A 20,425-nucleotide genomic window follows, 5' to 3' on the forward strand; every position below is an offset into this window, starting at 1 on the left:
GAATTGCCGCCTTCAGAGGCCACGTGTTGGGGCGATATTTTCCACAGCCGAGGGTGGGTGACGCGGAGGAGACCTTTCCCTGGCGCTGACCCCCGGGGCCCCAGCCCAGCCTCTCTGGTGGGTCCCGTCGGGGGCAGCGCTGGCGAACCTGGTGGCCCAACCCGCCCTGATCAGCCCCGTGTCCCGCTCCACAGCGGACAAGTACTGCCCCCTGCTGGTGAAGGAGGGCGGCCTGCCCCTGCTCAGGAACGTCATCAGGATGGGCACAGCGCGGCAGGAGACCAAGGAAATGGCCCGGTAAGCGCCCGCCCTGAGCGGGGGTCTCGGGGGTGAGGAGGTGAGGACGGGCCGTGCTCCCGCGACAGCCTCCCCCCCCACACACACAGCTGGCACCGCCCTCGGGGTCCTTTTGGCCGCGTCGGGCCCAGACGCTCAGTCCAAGTTCCCAGCCTGGCCTGGCCCCCAGCTGTGGTGCTCGCACACATGCCACCTCCACGCCGGCCAGGCACGGGGCTCCACACATCGGGAGGGGCCGGGGACCCACAGCCAGCAGCGCTTGGGGACGGACCCCGGGGCTCCCACCTGCACAGCCCTTACTTAGGGCCGGGACCGCACCCCACCGTCTTCGCCCATTGCCAGTACACCCTCCTCTCCTCCCGGGGCTGAGCTGTGGCGCCCAGAAGGTTCTGCGTGAGCCGAGGGGCAGGTGGAGCCAGAGCTGGGCCAGGGCCTGCTCCCTGCCGCATGGCTGTGCCAGCCCCTTTGCTCTGGGCTCCGTTCTGGAAGGCGAGTGGGTGAAGGTGGCCCCGCCTGGCCCCAGCACTGGGCATTCTCTTTATCAGTGTTTGGGCCTCCCCAGAGGGTGCTCGGGCTGCTCCCAGCTCTGTGCTCAGAAGTGACGCCTGGCGGGGCTCGGGGGGCCATGTGGTGCCGAGTGGCTCCTAAGAGTGCTTCCCCAAAGTGAGTCAGCCAGGGGCCAGTGTGATAGGACAGCAGGGAAGTGGCCTTATACACAGCCAATCCAGGTTTGAGCCCTGAGCATAGCACCAGGAGTAAACCCTGAACACCACTGAGGGGACCCACCCCAAAAGAAATGTTTTAAAAATTTTAAAGAAATTAAAAAAATTTTTTTAAATAAAGTGTGTGTGGGGGAGGCGGTGGCTGGAGTGATAGCAGGGCGGGTAAGGCATTTGCCTAGCAAGTGGTCAACCCGGATTCGATTCCCAGCATCCATGTGGTCCCCTGAGCACCGCCAGGAGTAATTCCTGAGTACAGAGCCAGGAGTAACCCCTGGGCATCGCCGGGTGTGACCAAAAAAGAAAAAAAAAGTGGGGAGTTGGAACGATAGTCTAGCAGGATAGTCTAGCAGGTAGGGCATTTGCCTTGCGCCCAGCCTACCCGGGTTCGATCCCAGAGTCCTGTAGGGTTCCCTGAGCACCGCCAGGTGGGATTCCTGAGTGCAGAGCCAGGAGGAAGCCCTGAGCATCACTGGGTGTGACCCAAAAAGAAAATAAAGTAGGCCCACCGGGCCGGTGGCTCTGAGGGAGAGACGGCCCTCACAGGAAGGGGGCACTGCATTTGCTCCCTGGAACCTTCCAGAAACTGCGCAGACCACAGTCTGGCTCCCCTTGGGGGGGGGGGGGGCATCGCTGAAGATGGGCTCAGGCTGGGGCCTCGGCTGCCACTTGGAGCGCCGTGCCAAAGGCTGCCTGACTCGGGGCGCATGGGGACACCAGCTGGGCCCCTCCTGCCCCCAGCCCGGGCCTTGGGAGGCCGAGCGGGCCCAGATGAATGCTGGCAGCAGCCCCACCCTCCCGCCTGCCGGCTCAGCCCTGCCGTCCAGTCGGGGTCACTCGCCCCCGCATGGATGCCCCTTGGGGACATTGGCTAGTAGACTCCGAGAAGAAATCGGGGAGGGAGAGGCAGGAATACGTCACGCTCGAGGAAGGCTCCGGAAGGTCCCGAGGTCAGGCTGGAACTGGCAGGGGCAGTGGGGGGCGAGACCCTGACCACCAGGGCAGGGCAGGGGTGGGGTGCGGGGGGAGGAAGGGCCGGCAGGGTCTGCGCCTGATCCCGGGGCCCAGCGCCAGCCCACCCTCCAACCCTGTCCTCGTCCCCAGCAAGGTGACGGAGCACTGCAGCAGCTTCCAGGAGGAGAGCATGGACACAACCAGATAGAGGGTCTGCCCCCCGGCGCTGCCCCGGACCCGGGGACACAGGGGACTTTGCACAACTGACGCTTTTCTTTAACTTTAGTGAGATATATATATTATATATATATATTATTTTTTTTTTGTTAGGAAGTGTGAAGTTTTGTGTGTACGAATTCTGTACAAAAAAAACAAAAAAAAACAAAAAAAAAACAAACGTGACATTCCCTGAGTCCTCAGCGTCCTCGGCTTCGCTCCAGCCCGGCTTGGGCCTCCGCCACTGCCGCCCCGCCCTCCCCGCTAATGCCTGGAGCCTCGCTCGCGTCCCTCCTCGTCCCCCCACCGCCCCCACGAGACTCCCCCAGCCCATGGGGGGCAGCTGAGGGGGTGTGGCTCTCCCAGAGGGGCAGGAGCGTGAAGGGGTGCGGGTAGCCCTGCCCTGAGGCTCGGAGTGGGGCTCGGGCCCTGCCGGCCAGGCCTGCCTGAGGCCACGCTGCTACGGAGGCCACTGACCAGTCTCCCCCGGCCCCAGGCGGTGGCCGGCCCCTGCCCAGGACGGCCAGAACCAACGACTCCGCACTTCTGTCCCTTCCGCCAGCGCCTTCCGGGGTGGGGGGCCCGCCCCACCCCCTGCCAGCTCTTCCTTCCACAGCACCCAGGGTGCCCACCAGCACAGCCCGCCTCACCCTCCCCTTCCCGCTCCTCCCTGGCTTATGGGGGACAGGGGCGCACAGCAGGCCGATGCCCCCAGACCAGCAGTGGGCACAGCCTGACCCCTCCCGCCCCAGCCCCCTCCTTCCGGCCTGGCCCTTGGCTTGACCTGAGGGGCATGCCCGGTGGTGTTTGGGTAAAGCCTGATTTGCAGATGCTTCTAGAAGGCTCCCATGAGCCTCTCCGGACGGACGTCCAACATGCTGCCCGTGGACAGTGGGGAGGAGGAGCGGCCCCCTGGAATAGCCCCGGGGTGCAGAGTGGGGGGAGGGGTGACTCCCCTGCCCCTCTTCTCCAGGACCTCCTGGCGTCTCTGCCTTGGGGCCAGGGCCTGGTCCCAGTGCCCCTCCCTGCCCAGGACTCTGCCCTCCCTGCAGGCCCCGCCCTGAGCCAGCCCCGGGCAGAGCTCATGCCACCTCGCTTTGCCACCCGGAGTCGGGTAAATGTCTGTACTTTGCGATGTCACAGAAATACATTTTTGTGTAAAGTGCAGAGGAGCCGAGTGTGTTTCTTGTGGGGGGGGGGAGGGAGGGGGTGTCGTGCCCGGGCTTGTGCCTTGCAGGTGGCACCGTGGGGCACCCTGCCCGGTGGTCAGGTAGAAGCTCCAGGAGTTCAGCGCCCACCGGTCCAGCAGCCTGAGACGAGCGGAGAGAGGGGGGGCAGGGGCCGGGGTGCGGGTGCACGGTCTCCCCCACAGCCAGTGGGGAAAGCCTCCAGCTGCCGAGTTCCAGCCCTTCTGCTGCCCCCATCCTGGTATGGCCCTGGGGACCTGCCGAGCATCTGGGGGGGCGGGCAGCAGAGGGTCCCCTGCTGGGCCTGGCAGAGCACGAGCCACAGGCCAGACTGGGCTTGCCCCGCTCTCCTGCTGTGCCCCTCCTGTTCTGATGTGACTGTCGACAGGGCCCGGGGGCGCCCCCGAGGCTGCTCCCCAGCCGGGCTCTGTGCAGGAATGTTCCCCTGGGCCGGGGGCCGCCTCACACCCATGCTCACACCTGCACCTGCGTCTCCACTCAGCACAGGGGGCCCTCCCCCACACAGGCCCACAGCAGCAGCAGCAGCTCAAGGCCGAGGCCCTCCCAAGTGGTCGGGAGAATGGAGGGCCCCCACCCAGCACCTCTGGGAAGGGCTGACGGCGAGCCACCCCCGGCCCTTTGCGGGGCTTCTGTCAGCTGCCACGCAAGCTTCTTTCTCAGCCTGAAAGCTGCTTTGAAATAGGCCCATCGAGGGCCGGAGTGAGATAGTACAGTAGGGAAGGCGTTTGTCTTGCATGTGGCCAACCCTGGTTCAATCCCCGGCATCCCATATGGTCCCCCGAGCACCGCCAGGAGTAATTCTTTTTTTTTTTTTTTTTGCTTTTTGGGTCACACCCAGCGATGCTCAGGGGTTACTCCTGGCTTTGCACTCAGGAATTACTCCTGGCAGTGCTTGGGGGACCATATGGGATGCCGGGGATCGAACCTGGGTCGGCCGCGTGCAAGGCAAACGCCCCACCCGCTATGCTATCGCTCTGGCCCCCCAACCAGGAGTAATTCTTGAGTGCAGAGCCAGGAATAACCCCTAAGCATCGCTGGGTGTGACCCCAAAAGCAAAAAAATAAAAAAATAATAATAAAAGATTAAATTTGAAAATAGGACCAGCCTACAGCAGGTAGGATGCTGGCCTTGCACGTGGCCCACCTGGATTTGATCTCTGGCACCCGGCACCTCATATGGTTACCTTGAGCCTGCTGGGAGTAAGCCCTGATCACTACCAGGTGTGACAAATCAAGAATCATCAGAAGGGACAGACTCTGGCTCCCAGTCTGAGGGGAAGACAGACTCTGGGGGCTGGAGAGATGGCTCCAAGGGCTGGAGCATTTGTTTTTATTTTTGTTTTGGGGGGCTACACCCGGCAATATTCAGAGATGACTCCCTGTCTCTGCACTCGAGAATTACTTTGGCAGAGCTTGGGGGACCACCTGGGATGCCGGGGATTGAACCTGGGTCGGCGGTGTGCAAAGCTAGCACCCTCCCGCCTGTCCTATTGCTCCAGCCCCTGCAACCTGTTTTGTACTCAGGAGCCGGGGTTCAGTCCCTAGCACCCGCATAAAAAAGTGGGCAGGGGGGAGGAGGGGAATTCAAACTTCATAGTTACTGCAAGCTGGCAACCGTGTGGCCTCACTGGCACTTGAGCTGACCACTGTCCTTTTTCTTTCCAAGTCTGCTCAAGCCTTGCATTTCCCCCCTCCCTCCTACGCCCTTGAAACTACCTGGTCTGTCACTGATCTCACACACACACACACACACACACACACACACACACACACACACACACACACACACACACACACACACACACACACACACACACACACACACACACACACACACACACACACACACACACACACACACGAGTATAAATATAAATATGTCTGTTGACATCCATTGGTGCCTGGGGAACACTCCCAGCTCAGTGCCCAGGGGTCGAATCCAGGCCTCTGTGCGCTCAGCCTTTTGGGCAAACTCCCTGCCGCCTGCTGGGAGTCACTGAGACCATCCGGCCTTTCCAAACCTTTGTCTTTGATATGCGTATCATAAGAGACTCACAGAGGTTTCAGGATTTTTTTCTTTCACTTGGCGGTGCTCAGGGTTTACTCCTGGCTCCACTCAGGAGTCACTTCTGGTGAGCGCGGGGTACCCTGCAGGGTGCAGGGGGTTAGGGTCCTCCCTGCTGTGCTATTATTGCTCCTGCCCCTAGATGCTGTTATTTAAGGCTTCCTTAGGGCAGGAGTTCTTTTGTTTTTGTGGGGGCTTTTTGTTTTTTGGGCCACACTGGGTGGTGCGCAGTTTGCCCCCAGCTCTGTGCTCACAGGTGGCGGGCCACGTGCGCGGCAGGCGCGCTCCCGCGGTCGGGCCCGGCTCCACGACAGAGCGAAAGCGGCGTGGCCGGCCACGTGCGCAGGGCGGGGCCGCTGCTGCTCCCTGCTAGGCTGGGCTCCACGGCCCTGCCCTTTACGCTGTGCGCTGGAAAGGGCCACCATGGCGCCGCCCGGGCCCTCTCGGGTCCCGGAATTCCGCGCGGCGCCGCCACCGGCCGTCACCACCGAACCCGATTCCCTAGAGGCGCGCGCATGCGCGGGGCGGAACGGGGCGGTGGCTCCTCGCACTTACCTGGAGGGGCGGGACGGGCGGGGGCGGGGCCTAGCGGCTGCGCGCGCGCCGGCCCCGCCCCCAACCTCTCCAGGCACCTGTTGGCTCCAGGGCCTCCTCGGCCGCAGCTGCCACCCAATAGGAAGCCTCTCCGGACCCATCCGGCCACGCCCATCTCTCGAGTCGGCCAATCCCGGGCCGGACGCGGCGCCTCGCGCTCGGAGGGCCCGCCCCTTCGGGCGCTTCTTCCGGGTGGGGCCCGGGGCCGCGGCGATGGCGCCCTGGGCGCTCCTGAGCCCTGGGGTCCTGGTGCGGACCGGGCACACCATGCTGACCTGGGGGATCACGCTGGTGCTCTTCCTGCACGATACCGGTGAGCCGGGCCCCGCGCGACCCCGGACCCGCCCGATCCCGCGTGCTTCCCCCACGTCGGGGTCTCGCTGGTCCCCCCCGGCGCCCCTGGCGTCCTGACGTGCAGCCCGTCGCCCGCGGCTCCCGGGACCCCCGCTCCCCGGCGGCCGTGCCGAGAGCCACCTGCTCGCCGCCGAGTGCCCAGTTGGTCCCTGATGAAGCACAGCAGCTTCCCGGTCCCCGCTAGCGCCGGCGACTACCAGGTCCCACCGCCAGCCCGAACCCCGTCACCCGCGTCCCGACACCCTCCTTAGGAGCCCGAGGGTCCGCCCGATGACGGACTGGCCGCCAGCCGCCCGCAGGCAGGAGGACGTCCCGACCCGCCTTTGCCCGTGCAGTGCCCCGGCCCCCAGCGCCGCCCCTCCGACCTTCCCGCTTCCCCGCTGCATCCAGGACAAGTTCTCTGCTCGACATAACCCCGAGGGGTTTGGCCGGGGCTGGGGCCGGGGGGTCGCCGGGATCCAGCCTGGACCTGCTGCGTGCCAAGCCGCTGCGCAGCCGTCCAGCGGCGTTCTCCCCGCCCTCCCCGAGACCTCACCCCTGCCTCCCTGAACCGGGGGGGTCTCCCTTTCCTCTACCATCAGCCTCACCCCCGAAACGTCCCTCTGCAGTGTCCAGCCCCGCTCGCCCGCCCTGCTCTGTCTGTCCCGTGGACACCTCAGATCACCTTGTCCTGGCCCCTTCCCTCCCAGCCACTCTCCAGTCATTCCTGCTCCCCCCGCCCCCCCAGGCCTCTCTCAGCCACTTTTTATCGCCAGCAGGGGAAGGCTTTTTGGACCTGCCGCGGGGGGCACCCACCCGTGTACCCTGCTGTGCTCGGGCCTTACTGGCCTCTCCCTCCGCAGCCCTGCGCCGGTGGGAGGAGCAGGGGAAGCTGCTGTTGCCGCTCACGTTCCTGCTGCTGGTGCAGGGCTCCCTGCTGCTGTACCTGGCTGTGTCGCTCATGGACCCGGGCTACGTGAGCGTCCAGTCCCAGCCCCAGGTAACAGGCCCAGAGACCCGCAGCGTCTGGCAAAGGTCACACAGCCTGGCAGCATCCGGGGGCCCTCTGTCCCACCTCCCCCACCCCCAGAGCTAAGCAGCCCCTCGGTTTGGGGGGCGGGGATGGGGCGGGGCAGTGAGGACTCTGGGAAAAGCCAGTCCCTGCTTCCTGCTCTGGTCGGGAGGTCACAGAATAGGAGAGAATCCCGAAAGGGAAGTCACCCCACCCCCCCAGGGCACAGGCGCTCCCGAGGAGAGGACAGGATGCACCAGAGCTGGGGTGTGGGTAACTCCCCAAGCTGTGTTGAGACCTGATGTTGGGGGCGTGGCGCATTGGGTCTGCCACACCCGGCAGGGCGCAGGCGCTGCTCGGGAACCCCTACAGGACGCCAGGGCTGAACCCAGCTCAGCTGTGTGCAAGGCAAAGGCCTCCCCGGTGCTCTGGCCCCAGAGCTGACTGGGGGCGGAGGGCGGGGAACACCTGGGGGCTTCGAGGTCGTTCCCAGCAGTGCGCAGGGGCTACTCCTGGCTGGCTCTGTGCTCAGGAATGACCCCCAGTGGTGCTTGGGGGACCTCCTGAGGTGCCAGAGTGAGACCCCTGTGTGCAAGGCACGTGCCTTGGTGCTCTGAGCTCTCTGGGAGCTGATTTCGCAGCATGCTCCCCACTCTTAGGGGCTGTCAAGAAGGAGAACCTTTAATCTTGGGGCTTTCTTTGCTCCCCCCCACTCCCCTCTGCTGACAGCCACCAGCCTCCAGACGGGGAGATGCCCTGAGCGGGCAGCGAGGGGCACCCGTGTCAGAACAGATCTCGGCAGCCCTGGGTGGGCTTAGGTTCCGCCTCCCAGGCCTCCGACGTGCCTCTCACTGTCCCCACACTGCAGGACCTGGCAGCCAAGGAGGAGCCGCTGGTCAAGGCCCCTCACGTCTTTCCTGCCCGCCGCTGCCGCTTCTGCCTGGTGCTGGTGGGTTCGGGGACACGGGGGGCCCCCTGCGCCCCGTCCTGGGCTGGGGTAGGGGGAGGGAACCGCGGGGGAATGCGGGGAGAACCCGCGTTGAGCCCCGATTCCCTCCGTGCTGCAGCCGCCCCTGCGGGCCCGCCACTGCCGCGAATGTGGCCGCTGCGTGCGGCGCTACGACCACCACTGCCCCTGGCTGGAGAACTGCGTGGGCGAGCGCAACCACCCGCTCTTCCTGGCCTACCTGGCCCTGCAGCTGCTGGTGCTGCTCTGGGGAGTCTACCTGGCATGGTGGGTGACGCCTGGCCCCGGCGGGGGGCGGGGCGAGGGGCGGGGCCCACGCGGAGGCGGGACCCTCCACTCTCCCTGTCCCTGTCCCCCCGCCCGCAGGTCTGGCCTCCGCTTCTTCCAGCCCTGGGGACAGTGGCTTCGCACCAGCGGGCTCCTGCTGGCCACCTTCCTGCTGCTGTCCCTCTTCTCGGCGGTGGCCGCGCTGCTCCTGGCCTCCCACCTCTACCTGGTGGCCAGCAACACGACCACCTGGGAGTTCATCTCCGCCCACCGCATCGCCTACCTCCGCCAGCGCCCCGGGAACCCCTTCGACCGCGGCCTGGCCCGCAACCTCGCCCACTTCTGTGGGTGGCCCTCGGCGTCCTGGGAGAGCCTGTGGGCCGAGGCCGAGGACGAGGCCGAGGCCGGCAGCCAGGCTGTCTAGGGACCCCCAGGCCCCTGTGCGGAGGGGAAGGGCATGACTTTGGGGGGGGGGTGACCAGGGTACGGGTCCCCCCCCCAAGCCAGGCTGCCTGAGACAGAGTTTTATAAACTTAAATTTAATAATTCACAAAGCACATCCAGTATAAAAACCAGAAAGACGGGGCCCGGTGGGGGTGGGCTCATGACCCCCCCTCCCATGGGCCATCCATCCGGGGGACGCTCAGGGCTCTAAGAATTGCTCGGACACGAAGTCGAAGTCCCGGAAGGCGGCCTGCTGGTGGGCACTGAGCGGGCTGCGGCCGTCGGGCGGCGTCAGTGCGGGGGGCAGGCCCGTGAACTCGTCCTCGAAGTAGCGCAGGTCGGTGGGACTGCGGAGGGCTGGCACGAAGGGCGGCCGCACGCTGCGGGCCAGGAGGGCCTGCCAGTCGGTGGTCTGGGGGCAGAGACGGGGGGCCTGAGGCCACGGCGGGGAGTGGCGGCGGGGGGGGCGCGCAGTGTCCCCTGGGCCCACGCCACTCACCCTGAAGAAAGGCTGGGCTTGGATCTCCTCGGCGTCCCGCTCGCCTGCACCCAGGCGCTGCTCGGGGCACTTCTGGAGAAGCTGGTGGGGGCCCGTGGGGGGCCAGTCACACGGGCGCCCTCAGACTCAGTGTGTGGCTCCACCCACCCCCACCCCCAACCCCCGAACCACGGGCTGCCCGACACCTTGAGGATGAGCTCCAGCCCCTGCACGGACAGGAAGTGGGGACGGGGGACCTCCTCGTTGACGATGCTGTCAAACACCTCTTCCTCCGTGTCCCCTGGGAACGGGCACTGCGGGGGCGGGGGCTCAGCAGGGGGCTGGCGCTGCCCCCACCCCACCCCCCGTAGCACAGCCCGGGGTGAGCCTCACCTCTCCCACCAGCATCTCGTAAAGCAGCACGCCCAGCCCCCACCAGTCCACGGCCCGCGTGTAGGCGTCCTGCGTCAGCACCTCGGGGGCCAGGAACTCCGGGGTTCCGCAGAAGGTGCTGGTCCGGTCCCCGAAGCCGATTCCTGCAAGAGGACAGCCACCCTGACTCTGTGCTGCCCCAAGGGGCCAGCCGGGCCCCGGGAGGTCCCTGGGCAGGGAGGGACGTGTGGACGGAGGACGGTGCAGGGGGGTGGCCTGGGAGAGGGGCGGCAGGACGGCGGACACACCTTCCTTGCAGAGCCCGAAGTCCGCGATCTTCAGGAAGCCCTGGGCGTCCAGCAGGAGGTTATCCAGCTTCAGGTCCCTGTGGGTCGGGGGCGGCCCCTGAGTGTCTGGCAGGTGCCCACCTGGGCGTGGCACAGCCCCCCACCCCCGCCCAGCTTCTCAGGGCCGCACCTGTAGATGATCTTCTTCTCGTGCAAGAACTGCAGTCCCAGCACCACGCAGGCCAGGTAGAACCTGGCGGGGAGCGGAGTGTCAGCTCAGCGCTGTTTCCCCGCGCCCATTCCTCGAGACGCAGGGAACGGAACGGACATGCTCGCTGGTCCCACAGCTAGTGGCCGGCCGCCCCACCTCCGGAGCCTGTGCCCGGCCACTTCTAAGCAAGTCAGAGATAGTACAGCAGGCAGGGGGCCTGCAGTGCCAGACGTGGGTCTGGTCCCCGGCTCCCCGTAAGGTCCCCTGAGCCCTGCCAGGAGTGACCCCTAAGTGCAGAGCCAGGGGTGGGCCCTGAGCACCAGATGTGACCCCCCCAAAAAAAAACAAAAACAGCAGCTGGAGTGATTGTACATCGGGGAGGGCGTTTGCTTTGCAGGCTGCTGACCCAGACTTGATCCCCGGCGTCCGATACGGTCCCCTGAGCACAGAGCCAGGAGTGACCCCCAAACAAAGCAAAACAAAACATAATTTAAAACGTTAAATAGGGGCCGGAGCGATAGCACAGCGGGTAGGGCATTTGCCTTGCACGCGACCGACCCGGGTTTGATTCCCAGCATCCCATATGGTCCCCCAGCGCCGCCAGGAGTAATTCCTGAGTGAAGAGCCAGGAGTAACCCCTGTGCATTGTTGGGTATGACCCAGAAAGCAAAAAAAAAAAAAAAAAAGTTAAATATTATGCTCGAGTGTCCTTCATTCCGGCTCGCGACCCCCCCTGTGCGCCCACAGAGGGGCTTATAAGCAGGATTCGCACCCGGGCCGCCTCCTCTCCACATGCCTGGAGGCAGCCAGGGGAAAGGCCAGGAACCCACCGGGCCTGGGGTTCTGGGAAAACGTCCTCGTGGATCTGCATCATGAGGTCCCCGCCGGGCGCAAACTCGGTCACGAAGCAGGCGTGGCCAGGGGTCTGGAAGCAGGCCAGGAGGGAGAGCAGGAACGGGTGCCCGGCGCGGCCCACGGCCTCCAGGATGCGCTTCTCGCTGTACAGGCTGCAGAGGAGCCAAAGGCTGTCTTGGGAAGGGAGCCCCCACCCCCCAGTGGCCCCGGGATGGCGGGGGGTAGGACAGGCCAGACCTGCCAGAGAATCCCGTGGAGGTTTCCAAGCAACAGCCAGGAGGGGCGCGCGGAGGGTCACCCGGCCCCACCGCCTTCACCCCATCCCACAGACGTGGACAGTGAGGCGCAGCCAAGGGCAGATCCCATATCCCGGGGCTCAGGAGAAGCGGGGCTGGTGGGTCCCCTCCCTGGCGCCCGGACTCTGGACCTGTCCACCTCGTCCCGACTCAGCACCTCCTGCTTCTTCAGCGCCTTGATGGCGTAATACTTCCCTGTCGCCTTGAGCTGGACCAGGAGCACCTGCGGGCAGAGGGCAGAGGGTAGCGGGCGCCGGGGTCAGGGGGGCCGGGCATGACGCGGGGCCACTGCACGCTCCCCGCGCCACCACGCTACCTTCCCAAAGTGTCCGCGGCCCAGCACGGCCACGCAGCGGAAGTCCTGAAGCCGCGGAGCCTTCCTGTAGGGAAGAGAGGGCCCGTCACCCCGGGGGTCACCGCACCCTCCATGCCCCACGGGGAAGCGCCCACCCTCGCCCCCTGGCATATGGCCAGACTGCAATGGCAGGTTCTGGGTTTTAGGTTTTGTTTCTGCATTTCTGTTTTTGGCTTCTTATTTGTTTGGGGGGAGGGAGCGGGGGGTCTTAGCCAGTGACGCTCAGGGGTCACTCCTGGCGGTGCCTGGGGGGTCATATGTGGTGCCGGGATTGAACCCGGGCAAATGGGCAAATGCGCTGCCCGCTGTATGGCTTTTGTCTTTGGTTGTTGTTGGTCTTTGGTTTGTGGTTTTTTCAGCTTTTGGATCACACCTAAACCCTCGGGGCTGACTCCTGGCTCCGCAAGCAGGTCTCGCTCCTGCCAGTGCCGGGCCCTGAACCCGGGTGGGCCGTGTGCGAGGCCAGGGCCCTCCGCGCTGTCCTGCTGCTCCGGCCCCAGCCAAAACAGGCTCTGTAGGAGGGAGCGCCCCAGGAACGGGAGGAAGGACACACGGACACAGGAGCGGGGAGAGAAATCTCACACGAGGGTGGGGGCGGACTCACCTGGAGCCGGGAGTGCGGGGACGCGGCCCAGGCTGCGGCCTGGCCTCCACGTGGGGCCGCTTGGTGCGCTGTAAGGACAGGGGGACAGGGGTGCGGAGATGGGGGCTGCCTCGCCGTGCGCCTCCTCCAGCCGCCCCCCCCAATCAGCACCCCCCTCACCGGTGTTTCCTCCAGGGTGGACTCCCTGGGCAGGTAGAGGCGTGGGGGCTTCGGCGGGGGCCTGAGCCCCTCTTCTCCCACGGGGGGCTGCTTGGCCGGGAGGCGGCTGCAGGCGGGAGACTCGGGTCGGGAAAGACAGACGAAGCCTCAGGGGGCGGGGGGGGGTCGGACGCCCCTCCCCCACCAGGGCCGAGCCCGGGGCGGACCTGAGGAGGGTGGATTCTCCTTACCTGGGAGGTGTGGGGCCTGGAGCCCCCCGGCCTGCGGCTGGGGCTCGGGGGCACCCTTTGGGGGGGCTGATGGTGCTGGGGCCGCTGCAGGGGGGCAGCAGGGTCGTGACCAGGCGCCCCCAGGCCGCCATGCTGAGGTTCATCTGGGACGCCCTGGCGAAGTCGCGGCCTGGGCCAAAGCAGGGTCAGTGCGTGGTCCCTGGTGGCATCGCCCCATGCCCACACCCTGGCCCCCTACCCTGCGCCTCAGCCCGACACCCCGCCCCCACCCAGCGCCTTGCACCCCGCACACCTCTGCGTTTGGAGAAAATGCGCTTTTGCCGCTGCAGCCGGGGTATCCTCTCAATAACAGGGTCACAGAAGGTCACCTGAGGGGCGAGAGGGGTGAGGACCAGCCTCTCCCGCCCCACCTGCTTCCTGCAGGCACACAGACACCCCCCGGTCCACGGCTGCGTGCGGCCCCGCCGCCAGCAGAGGCCAACGCTGACGGGGCTCCAGCCGCCTCCCAGGGACCCATGGGGAAACTGAGGCCAGAGTCTGGACAGGGCAGGTGCCCTGTGTGGTGCAGGGAGAGGAATCCTGCTTCTTTAGGGGGGCTTGGGCTTGGGGGGGGTCCCATGCAGCGGTGCCGGGGGCTCCCCTCCTTGGTGGTGGCTGGGGTTGAGCCGGGGCCTGTCTCGGACCCAGAACCCTGTGTTCCCCGAGGATGCCAGGGCAGGCGGGGCGGGTTCGAGGCCGCACCCAGAGGAAGACCCAGCCCTGCGGCAGGAGGCTGAGGCTGAGGTGGTGGCAGCCGTTGTCCAGGAAGTCCTCGAGCCGCAGGAAGGTCAGGCCGCATAGCTGCCGCCAGTCGCGCCAGCGCACGCCGATCTCCAGCTCCCGGGCCTGTGGGGAGGGCGCGTGAGCGCGGGCGCGGGCCGTCGGCCCCCGCGGGGACGCCCGGGGCCAGCCTCACCCGCTCCAGCGGCACGGTGAGGGTCTGCTCCCAGGCCTTCCTGCACACGGGCCCCCAGCCCGTCTGGCCCACGACGCGGCTGCCCACCTTCAGCACAGCCTGCACCTCCCCTGCGGGCCAGAGCCGGGGTCAGGGGGTAGGAGGGCGGGCTGGACCCCGCGCGCGCGTGCACGACGGCCCCCACTTACGGGAAAGCTCCTTCTGGCCACGGGGCTGCTTGGCCCGGCCCAGCAGCCAGCCGGGCGAGGGACTGCCGGCCAGCGCGGCCGCCGGGGACCGTCCGGGGACGTCGCTCAGCAAGTGCTCACAGCCCAGCAGGTGCACCTGCAGCGTGCCTGGGGAGCGGAGACGTGTCAGGGACGGTCGCCCGCTGTCCCCATCACCTGGGCCCCGCAGGGGCGCCCTCCCCCCGAGCCCAGAACCCACCGCCTGCGCTAGCGTTGGGGGCCGTCTGCCCTCGGGAGCCCCTGTGTGCTGGGCGAGGCTGTGCCGTCCCCCTCCCTGTGGGCTCAGAGGGCCCATGTCCGGCTGCTCTGAGCCCCTCTGCCCACCGGGTGGGTTCATCTTGAGACTCCAGTTCATCCCTCAATGTCTCTGCCCGCCCCTCCTTCCCCAATTCAGAGAGACTCTAGAAGCTTCTGAGGTCATAAACCTAGTCTGAGAGCACCATTTTGGGAGTTCAGGCCCTCAGGTTACACACAAGAGTCGTAAAGACCCAAGAAGATGACCATAGGAGGACCAGGTCCAGGGATCACCGTGTATGGGGGCTGGAGTGATAGCAAGGCAGGGGGGTGGCGCTGGCCTCACACACGGTCAACCCGGGTTCGATCCCCGGCATCCCCTATGGCCCCTGTTCACCACCAGGAGTAATTCCTGAGTATAGAGCCAGGAGTCACCCCTGAGCATTGTTGGGTGTGGCCACAAAACAAGGGTGGCCGACTTCTCCAACGGTCAGCGTGGCCAATGCTGTGGGCCCTTCAAGGCCGAGCTCCACACCAGCTCCCCCGAGGCCAATCCTGGATTCCCCAAGGCCAGGCCCTGCACTTCCCTCTCTCAGCTCTGCCCCCAGCGGGCTTCGGCCTGGCCCCCCGCCCCCCACCTCCGAGAAGGACGCTCTGGGCGTCCCTCGCCAACATCTTTGGAGCTGGAGTGAGAGCACAGTGGGGAGGGTGCCTTGCATGCAGCCCACCAGGGCTCTCGCCTCCGCACCCCATATGGTCCCCTGAGCACTGCCAGGAGTGTTCCCTGAGCACAGAGCCAGGAGTAAGCCCTGAGCACTGCTGGGTGTGGCCCAAAAGCAACAATAAGGAAACGGAGAGAAAGAAAAGCTTAGGTCTAGAGCTCGGATTTGGTCCTGGCGCCCCAAGCACCGGCTTCAATGGCAACGTCAGATGGGGTGGCCCCAAACCAAAGGACATAAGCCCCCCGCTCTTTGTCATCCTCATCACCCTGGCTCCCTGGATGAGCACCTGCATGCACTCACAGATGACCCCATTTTACAGGCAGAGAAACGGAGGCTGCGAGAGACATGTCAGGTGCCCGGAAGGCCGCAGCCGGAGCAGAAGCTTCTCGCGAGCTCTGCCATGTGTTTCAGGACACGCCCCGGCTCTGCAGCTGGGGGAGGGGAGAGGGCGGGGGGGGGGGGGTATTCCTAGCTACCTGTCATGGCGGTGGGCTTTATGATCGTCCCAGAAGGCTGGGGGTTCCCAGACGCAGGGGTCCGCAGCTCCTGGGCCACTTTGGCCCGTAGAGGGTGGGCAGGGGGCAGCATGTCCAGCAGCCGGTCCAGGGCCAGACGCAGAAGGTCCAGTTTCTGGGAGGACTCCTGGAGCTGGGCCTGAGCCTGCAGGGGCAAGGGCGGGGGTACAGGGTGCTGGGAGGGGGCCGAGGGACCAGGGCGGGGGTGGGGGGCAGGGTGCTGGGAGAATAAGGCAGGGGTGCGGGTGCTGGGAGGGGCCTGGGGGCAGCAGCTCAGGACACCTGGGACCCTCCGAGAGGCCCATGATGGTCCCGGTCCCTAGCGGCACCACCCCCCCACAGGGACGGGCTGTGCCAGCCTGACCTCGGCCAGCGCCTTCCGGTCCTGCGCACGCCGCCCCCCGAGAAGCTTCACCACGTTCTTGGCCCCCTCCGCCACGGCGGCCTCCACATGCCGGCGGTACCGCAGCTCCTCCACCCGCAGCTCCAGCCCTGGGAGGAAGGTGTCAGCCGGGGGCCGGCCCGGCCCAGCCCCGCCCCGCCGCTCTGCTCCCCCGCACCCTACCTGGCTCCGGGGAGCCGGGCGCCTGCAGGTGGCTGATCTTCATCCGCAGCAGAGTCACCTTGAGCTGGCTGTCCCGGAGCATCTGCTGGACGGCGGCCAGGAGCTTCTTCTCCTAGGCAGGGACGACACAGGCCCCGTCGGAGCAGGGCAACACCAGCGCCTCCCTCATCAGACCGGGACCTGGAGCCAAGCCTCCACCATCAGACCCACAGGGAGCCGGTTACCACTGGCTTCCGTTGTTACGCTAGATCCAGGGCAGAGTCTCCCCCTAACCAGGGTTGCGAGCCCCCCCCCCCATAGCGTTGGGAGCTGGGCCTCGGCCTGGGCTCCCTCGTAGACGAGTGCAGTGTCTTCCTGCAGGCCCAGGGCCCGCGCACAGCTCCCCACGAGGCTGCACGTGGGGAGCGCTCTCCCTAGTAGGCGCCAGACTAACACAGAGGGGCTGGAGCCACGGCACCTCGGGGAGGACACCTGCCTTGCACACGGCCAACCCGGGTTCGATCCCCGGCATCCCACATGATCCCCTGAGCACCGCCAGGGGTAATTCCTGAGCGCAGAGCCAGGAGTAACTCCTGAGCACCGCTAGGTGTGGCCCCAAAAACAAAGCTCGAAGAAAAACCATCACTGTGCCTAGGGTCGGTGCCAGGCTGGCATAACTGGTGCCAGGGAGGTGTGAGGCTGTGGGTTGGAAGGAAGGAAGGAAGGAAGGAAGGAAGGAAGGAAGGAAGGAAGGAAGGAAGGAAGGAAGGAAGAAAGGAAGGAAAGAAGGAAGGAAGGAAGGAAGGAAGGAAAGAAGGAAGGAAGGAAGGAAGGAAGGAAGGAAGGGAGGAAAGGAGGAAGGGAGGGAGGAAGGGAGGAAGGGAGGGAAAGAGAAAGAAAGAAAGAGAGAGAGAAAGAAAGAAAGAAACAAAGAAAGAAAGAGAAAGAAAGAAAGAAAGAAAGAAAGAAAGAAAGAAAGAAAGAAAGAAAGAAAGAAAGAAAGAAAGAAAGAAAGAAAGAAAGAAAGAAGAGAATGAAAGAGAGAGAGAGAGAAAGAGGGCAGGGCCCGGGCAGCATCTCCCCGGCGACCTTAGAGCCAGCCCCTCGCGCCCGCCCTCGCGGCGCACCTTGGGGGTGGCGCTGGCGTAGGTGCGGGTCATGTTCCTGGCCCCCTGCTCCACCTGCAGCTCCACCTGCAGCTGCCTCTGCAGCGCCTCCAGCAGCAGCGCCTTGGGCTGCTCGGGGGCCGCCGGGCGCCCCGAGCCCTCGGGTTCTGCACACACAGAGCACGGGGCCCATGAGCACCCGCCTCAGGGGCCCCGCCCTGCCACCCCGCGCCGGGGCTGCCCAAGGCGGGGTCCGAGAGGCAGCGCGTCCCCCTCACCGGCCGGGCCGGGCTCGGGCAGCTGGACGCTGGCATGCAGCCCCCGGAGCTCCTGCTGCAGCCGCTCCAGCCGCTGGTTCGAGACCCGCAGCAGCTGCTGCACGTGTCCCAGGTGGCGGCGGTCCCGGGCCGCCCGCCGCAGGTTCTCCGCGCCCTCCTTGATCTTCAGCTCCTTCTGGATGGCCCGGCGGATCACCTCCTTCTCGTCCTTCGGGGGCCGCTGCCGCCCACCGGCCTGTGGGTAAGAGCAAAGTCGGCCGGGGACCCGCACACAGACGGAGGCCCCGGGCGGTGTGGTCACCAGAGTGGGCGTCCCCAGGAGCTCCCAGCGGCACAGCCTTGGTCAAGCAGGCGTGAGGCTGAGTTAGCCGCCCCCCCACTGCCAGGTGGCACCTCAGGTCCCCGAGCACTGTCGGGTGTGGCAGCCATCACCAAGAGAAACGGGGGCCAGGGAGATGGCTCAAGGCCTGACAGGTGGGGCCCAGGCTCAAACCCTGAGCACGGCCGGGAGGCAACGCTGAGCATCGAGCCGCGCCAGTAGCAGCCCGCCAAGCACTGCTGGGTGGGTGTGGCCCCCAACTGAAAAACCAAACAAGAGACTGCTCTGTCCCACCTCCGAGGGTCGGAGGGCCAGGCACCCCCGGCTGTGGGCCAGGAAGCCGAGGCTGAGAGGTTAAGCAGCCCACCCAACGCAGCAGGGGAAGGGCTCCCAGAAAGGCCTTGAGAAAGTCGGGGGGCCAGGCTACCCCCGGGGTCTGGGAGGAGACGCCGAGCAGGGAGAGGGGGGCCAGCAGGGCGGCAGAGCAGGGGGCGAGGGGGAGGCCGCTGGCTCCTGGGAGGAAGGAGAGTTTCGGCACTCGGACCTCGTTCCAGGTTGGGGAAAGAAGAGCAAAAGTTTCCACGGCCGCGTCTGTCGCGGCCAAAGCTGACATAAGCCCCGGATGGCCCGGGTCACCCCTGACCCTCCGGTCCGCTGGGGTCTCGCAGAGCCCCGCCTTACCTGTCTGCTCTCCATGTCCTAAACCCAACGGCAGGGGTGGCTGCGCTGGACTCAGGGACCACCCCCCTCCCCAAGCCGCCCCGCGGGGGCAGGGGCGGGCCTCAGGAAATCCTCCGAGGGCCCAGGCGAGAGAGAGGGCCCGAGCCAAGGCCCGAGCAAACAAAGATCCCTTGGAACCCGGGCCGGCCCTGGGGTCCTGAGTCACCCGCGCCGCTGCGGGGCGGAGGTTCACAGGAAACTGGAAAAAGTGCACCAGGCCGGCGGGAACGGGGGGGGACCTCCGGAGGAAGCGGGGGGGGGGGGGACCGACGCGCCGCGCTTTGGGAAAGCGGCTGGAGTGGCTGGGGTGGGGACGCCCCACGAGCCTCCTCGAGGGCACCTCGGCCTGGGGCGCTCCCCTCCGGCCTGCTCCCGCGGGCCGGGTTCCTGCCATGTCCACACCCCCCTCTCCCTCCAGGCTCGGCTGCCGGGGGGGTGGGGGGGGGGTGGGGGGGGGCTGGAGCCCGCCTCGCCGCCTCCCTCCCCGACCGCGGGCGGGGAGTCTCGGCCGGGCCGCGCGCACCCATTGTCGGCTCTGCCAGGAACCCCGCGCCCCCAGCCCTGGGCACTGAACTGACGCTGCTGGGCGCACCCCAGGGTTCCCGCGCGGGCGCCGCGCCGCGTCCTCCTCGGGGGCGTCCAGGCTGCCCGCGTGCAGCGCGCGCCGGGAAGGGCCCCGTCCCCGGCTGCGCGCCCCGGCCAGGCCTCCCCGGCGAACCCCTGACGGCCGGAGCGTCCCACCTGGAAGAACCGAGGTTGGGAAGGTCGGGGGGCCCACCCTGGGGTCCCCGCCTGCCGACTGAGACGGCCTGATGGGGGGCTCCGTCGGGGGGTGCGGGGCGTGCGCGCCGCGCTCAGCAAGCAAGCCGGGACCCGCGCCGGGACGGCGCCCCCCGACCCCCCGACCCCCGGGCGCCTTCACCTGCCGCGGCGCCCCCGCCTCCATGCTCGGCCGCTCGCCCCGCCGCGGGACTGTCCGACTCGGGCCGGGCGGGACGCGGCGCGGGGCGCGGGCAGGGCGGGCGCCCCCTCCCGGCCGCGGGGGGCTGCGCGCGGGCCCCACGGGAGGCGCCCGGCCCGCGCCCCGCGCCCCGCGCCCGGACAGCGACCGGAAGGCGCGATCCCGGGGCCCGGCCGGACAGCGCCGCCTGCCGGCCCCCTCCCCGGCCCGCCCCACCGGGCTCCCGCCGCCAGGGCCCCGAAAAGGGAGGGAAACGGGCCGCCGGGCCGCCGGCACCGAGCGGCCGGCCCGGCTCGGACTCACTCGAACGCGCGCGCGGCGCCCGGGTCCGAGTCGCGGGACGCGACGCCTCGCAGCCCCCGCTCGGCCCGACCGGCGCGTTCCGGTTCAGCCCGACCCGCCGCGCAGGGGCCCTCGGGCCAGAACAAAAGATACATTTGCACCTTGACAAAAGGCATTTCCTGGGCCAGCCTCCCACCCGGAGGGAGGCTGATGCGGCGACTGGGTCTGGCAGGACCTGTGGCCTTGTTTGCCCGGGTCGAAGGCCACCCGGTGCGGGGCCCGGGGCCCGGGGGCGGCCCGAGGAGCTGGCCGGGGCTCTGACCCATGCAAACCGAGCGAGCGCCCCGTGCACCAAAGCGCCTTCCTTTCCCTCCCGCTGAACTGGGAAAAAGTAAAATTGACAAGTCGTGGAGAATCCCAGCTTGTCCTAAAATCAACCAAGGGGAATGAACATTTCACAAGGCAACTTGGTTCCATGGGGACGTGCCGAGTTGTGACACTTTTTAGTGGGGGTGGGGGTGGGGGCACACCAGTGGTGCTCAGGGATCACTCCCGGCAAGGTTTGGGGGACCATAGGGGTTTCCGGGATGGAACCCAGGCGCCCTACCCCGCTGTGACTCTTTTATAAACACATCAGCCC

At 66.8% G+C, this 20,425-nt stretch overlaps 3 protein-coding genes across 9 annotated transcripts in view; 2 read left to right on the plus strand and 1 right to left on the minus strand.

The window, feature by feature from the left end:
• Positions 1 to 3,351, plus strand: part of ZER1 (zyg-11 related cell cycle regulator) — a 32,019-nt gene extending 28,668 nt beyond the window's left edge. For 4 of the 6 annotated variants that reach the window (XM_055131014.1, XM_055131003.1, XM_055131030.1 and 1 more), the window contains exons 15-16: positions 195 to 297; positions 2,301 to 3,351. In XM_055131014.1, the coding sequence (XP_054986989.1) occupies positions 195 to 297; positions 2,301 to 2,382 (185 nt within the window). In that variant the 3' untranslated portion in view covers positions 2,383 to 3,351. Of the gene's footprint in view, positions 1 to 194; positions 298 to 2,120 lie in introns of all 6 variants that reach the window. The other 2 variants (XM_055131034.1, XM_055131039.1) reach the window with 1 other exon arrangement.
• A 2,861-nt stretch (positions 3,352 to 6,212) lies between these two features.
• ZDHHC12 (zinc finger DHHC-type palmitoyltransferase 12) lies at positions 6,213 to 9,208 on the plus strand. The gene is made up of 5 exons (XM_055132480.1): positions 6,213 to 6,365; positions 7,249 to 7,385; positions 8,266 to 8,346; positions 8,465 to 8,631; positions 8,731 to 9,208. The coding sequence occupies exons 1-5, from the start codon at positions 6,266 to 6,268 to the stop codon at positions 9,053 to 9,055; spliced, it is 810 nt and encodes a 269-aa protein (XP_054988455.1). The 5' UTR covers positions 6,213 to 6,265; the 3' UTR covers positions 9,056 to 9,208.
• A 52-nt stretch (positions 9,209 to 9,260) lies between these two features.
• PKN3 (protein kinase N3) lies at positions 9,261 to 19,566 on the minus strand. Of its 2 annotated transcripts, XM_055132462.1 has the most exons (22): positions 19,465 to 19,566; positions 17,504 to 17,738; positions 17,247 to 17,392; positions 16,141 to 16,252; positions 15,940 to 16,067; positions 15,537 to 15,720; positions 14,066 to 14,212; positions 13,878 to 13,987; positions 13,664 to 13,807; positions 13,215 to 13,290; positions 12,923 to 13,091; positions 12,693 to 12,798; positions 12,534 to 12,601; positions 11,891 to 11,954; positions 11,706 to 11,797; positions 11,254 to 11,430; positions 10,403 to 10,465; positions 10,234 to 10,310; positions 9,947 to 10,089; positions 9,760 to 9,867; positions 9,575 to 9,655; positions 9,261 to 9,487 (listed from the first exon to the last, which is right to left on the minus strand). In XM_055132462.1, exons 1-22 carry the CDS (start codon positions 19,486 to 19,488, stop codon positions 9,275 to 9,277), a joined length of 2,667 nt encoding a protein of 888 aa, XP_054988437.1. In that variant the 5' UTR covers positions 19,489 to 19,566; the 3' UTR covers positions 9,261 to 9,274. The 2 variants fall into 2 exon arrangements, with proteins under 2 accessions (XP_054988437.1, XP_054988429.1); XM_055132454.1 differs by having other exon boundaries at positions 9,575 to 9,867; positions 9,947 to 10,310.
• Positions 19,567 to 20,425: the final 859 nt, after the last annotated feature.

The sequence above is a fragment of the Sorex araneus genome, chromosome 1, assembly GCF_027595985.1.
Source record: "Sorex araneus isolate mSorAra2 chromosome 1, mSorAra2.pri, whole genome shotgun sequence".
In the NCBI taxonomy this organism is placed as follows: domain Eukaryota; kingdom Metazoa; phylum Chordata; class Mammalia; order Eulipotyphla; family Soricidae; genus Sorex; species Sorex araneus.

Bases quoted from the DNA above. Each gene is read 5' to 3' on its own strand.
- ZDHHC12 (XM_055132480.1), top strand. From the start codon at position 6,266: ATGGCGCCCTGGGCGCTCCTGAGCCCTGGGGTCCTGGTGCGGACCGGG. The intron at 6,366-7,248 runs GTGAGCCGGGCC...CTCCCTCCGCAG, and splicing joins GCTCTTCCTGCACGATACCG to CCCTGCGCCGGTGGGAGGAG. The intron at 8,347-8,464 runs GTGGGTTCGGGG...TCCGTGCTGCAG, and splicing joins GCCGCTTCTGCCTGGTGCTG to CCGCCCCTGCGGGCCCGCCA.
- PKN3 (XM_055132454.1), bottom strand. From the start codon at position 19,488: ATGGAGGCGGGGGCGCCGCGGCAG. The intron at 16,253-17,246 runs GTGCGCCGCGAG...GTCCCTGCCTAG, and splicing joins ACGCCAGCGCCACCCCCAAG to GAGAAGAAGCTCCTGGCCGC. The intron at 11,431-11,705 runs GTCCAGAGTCCG...GCTCCTCTGCAG, and splicing joins AGTCGGGACGAGGTGGACAG to CCTGTACAGCGAGAAGCGCA.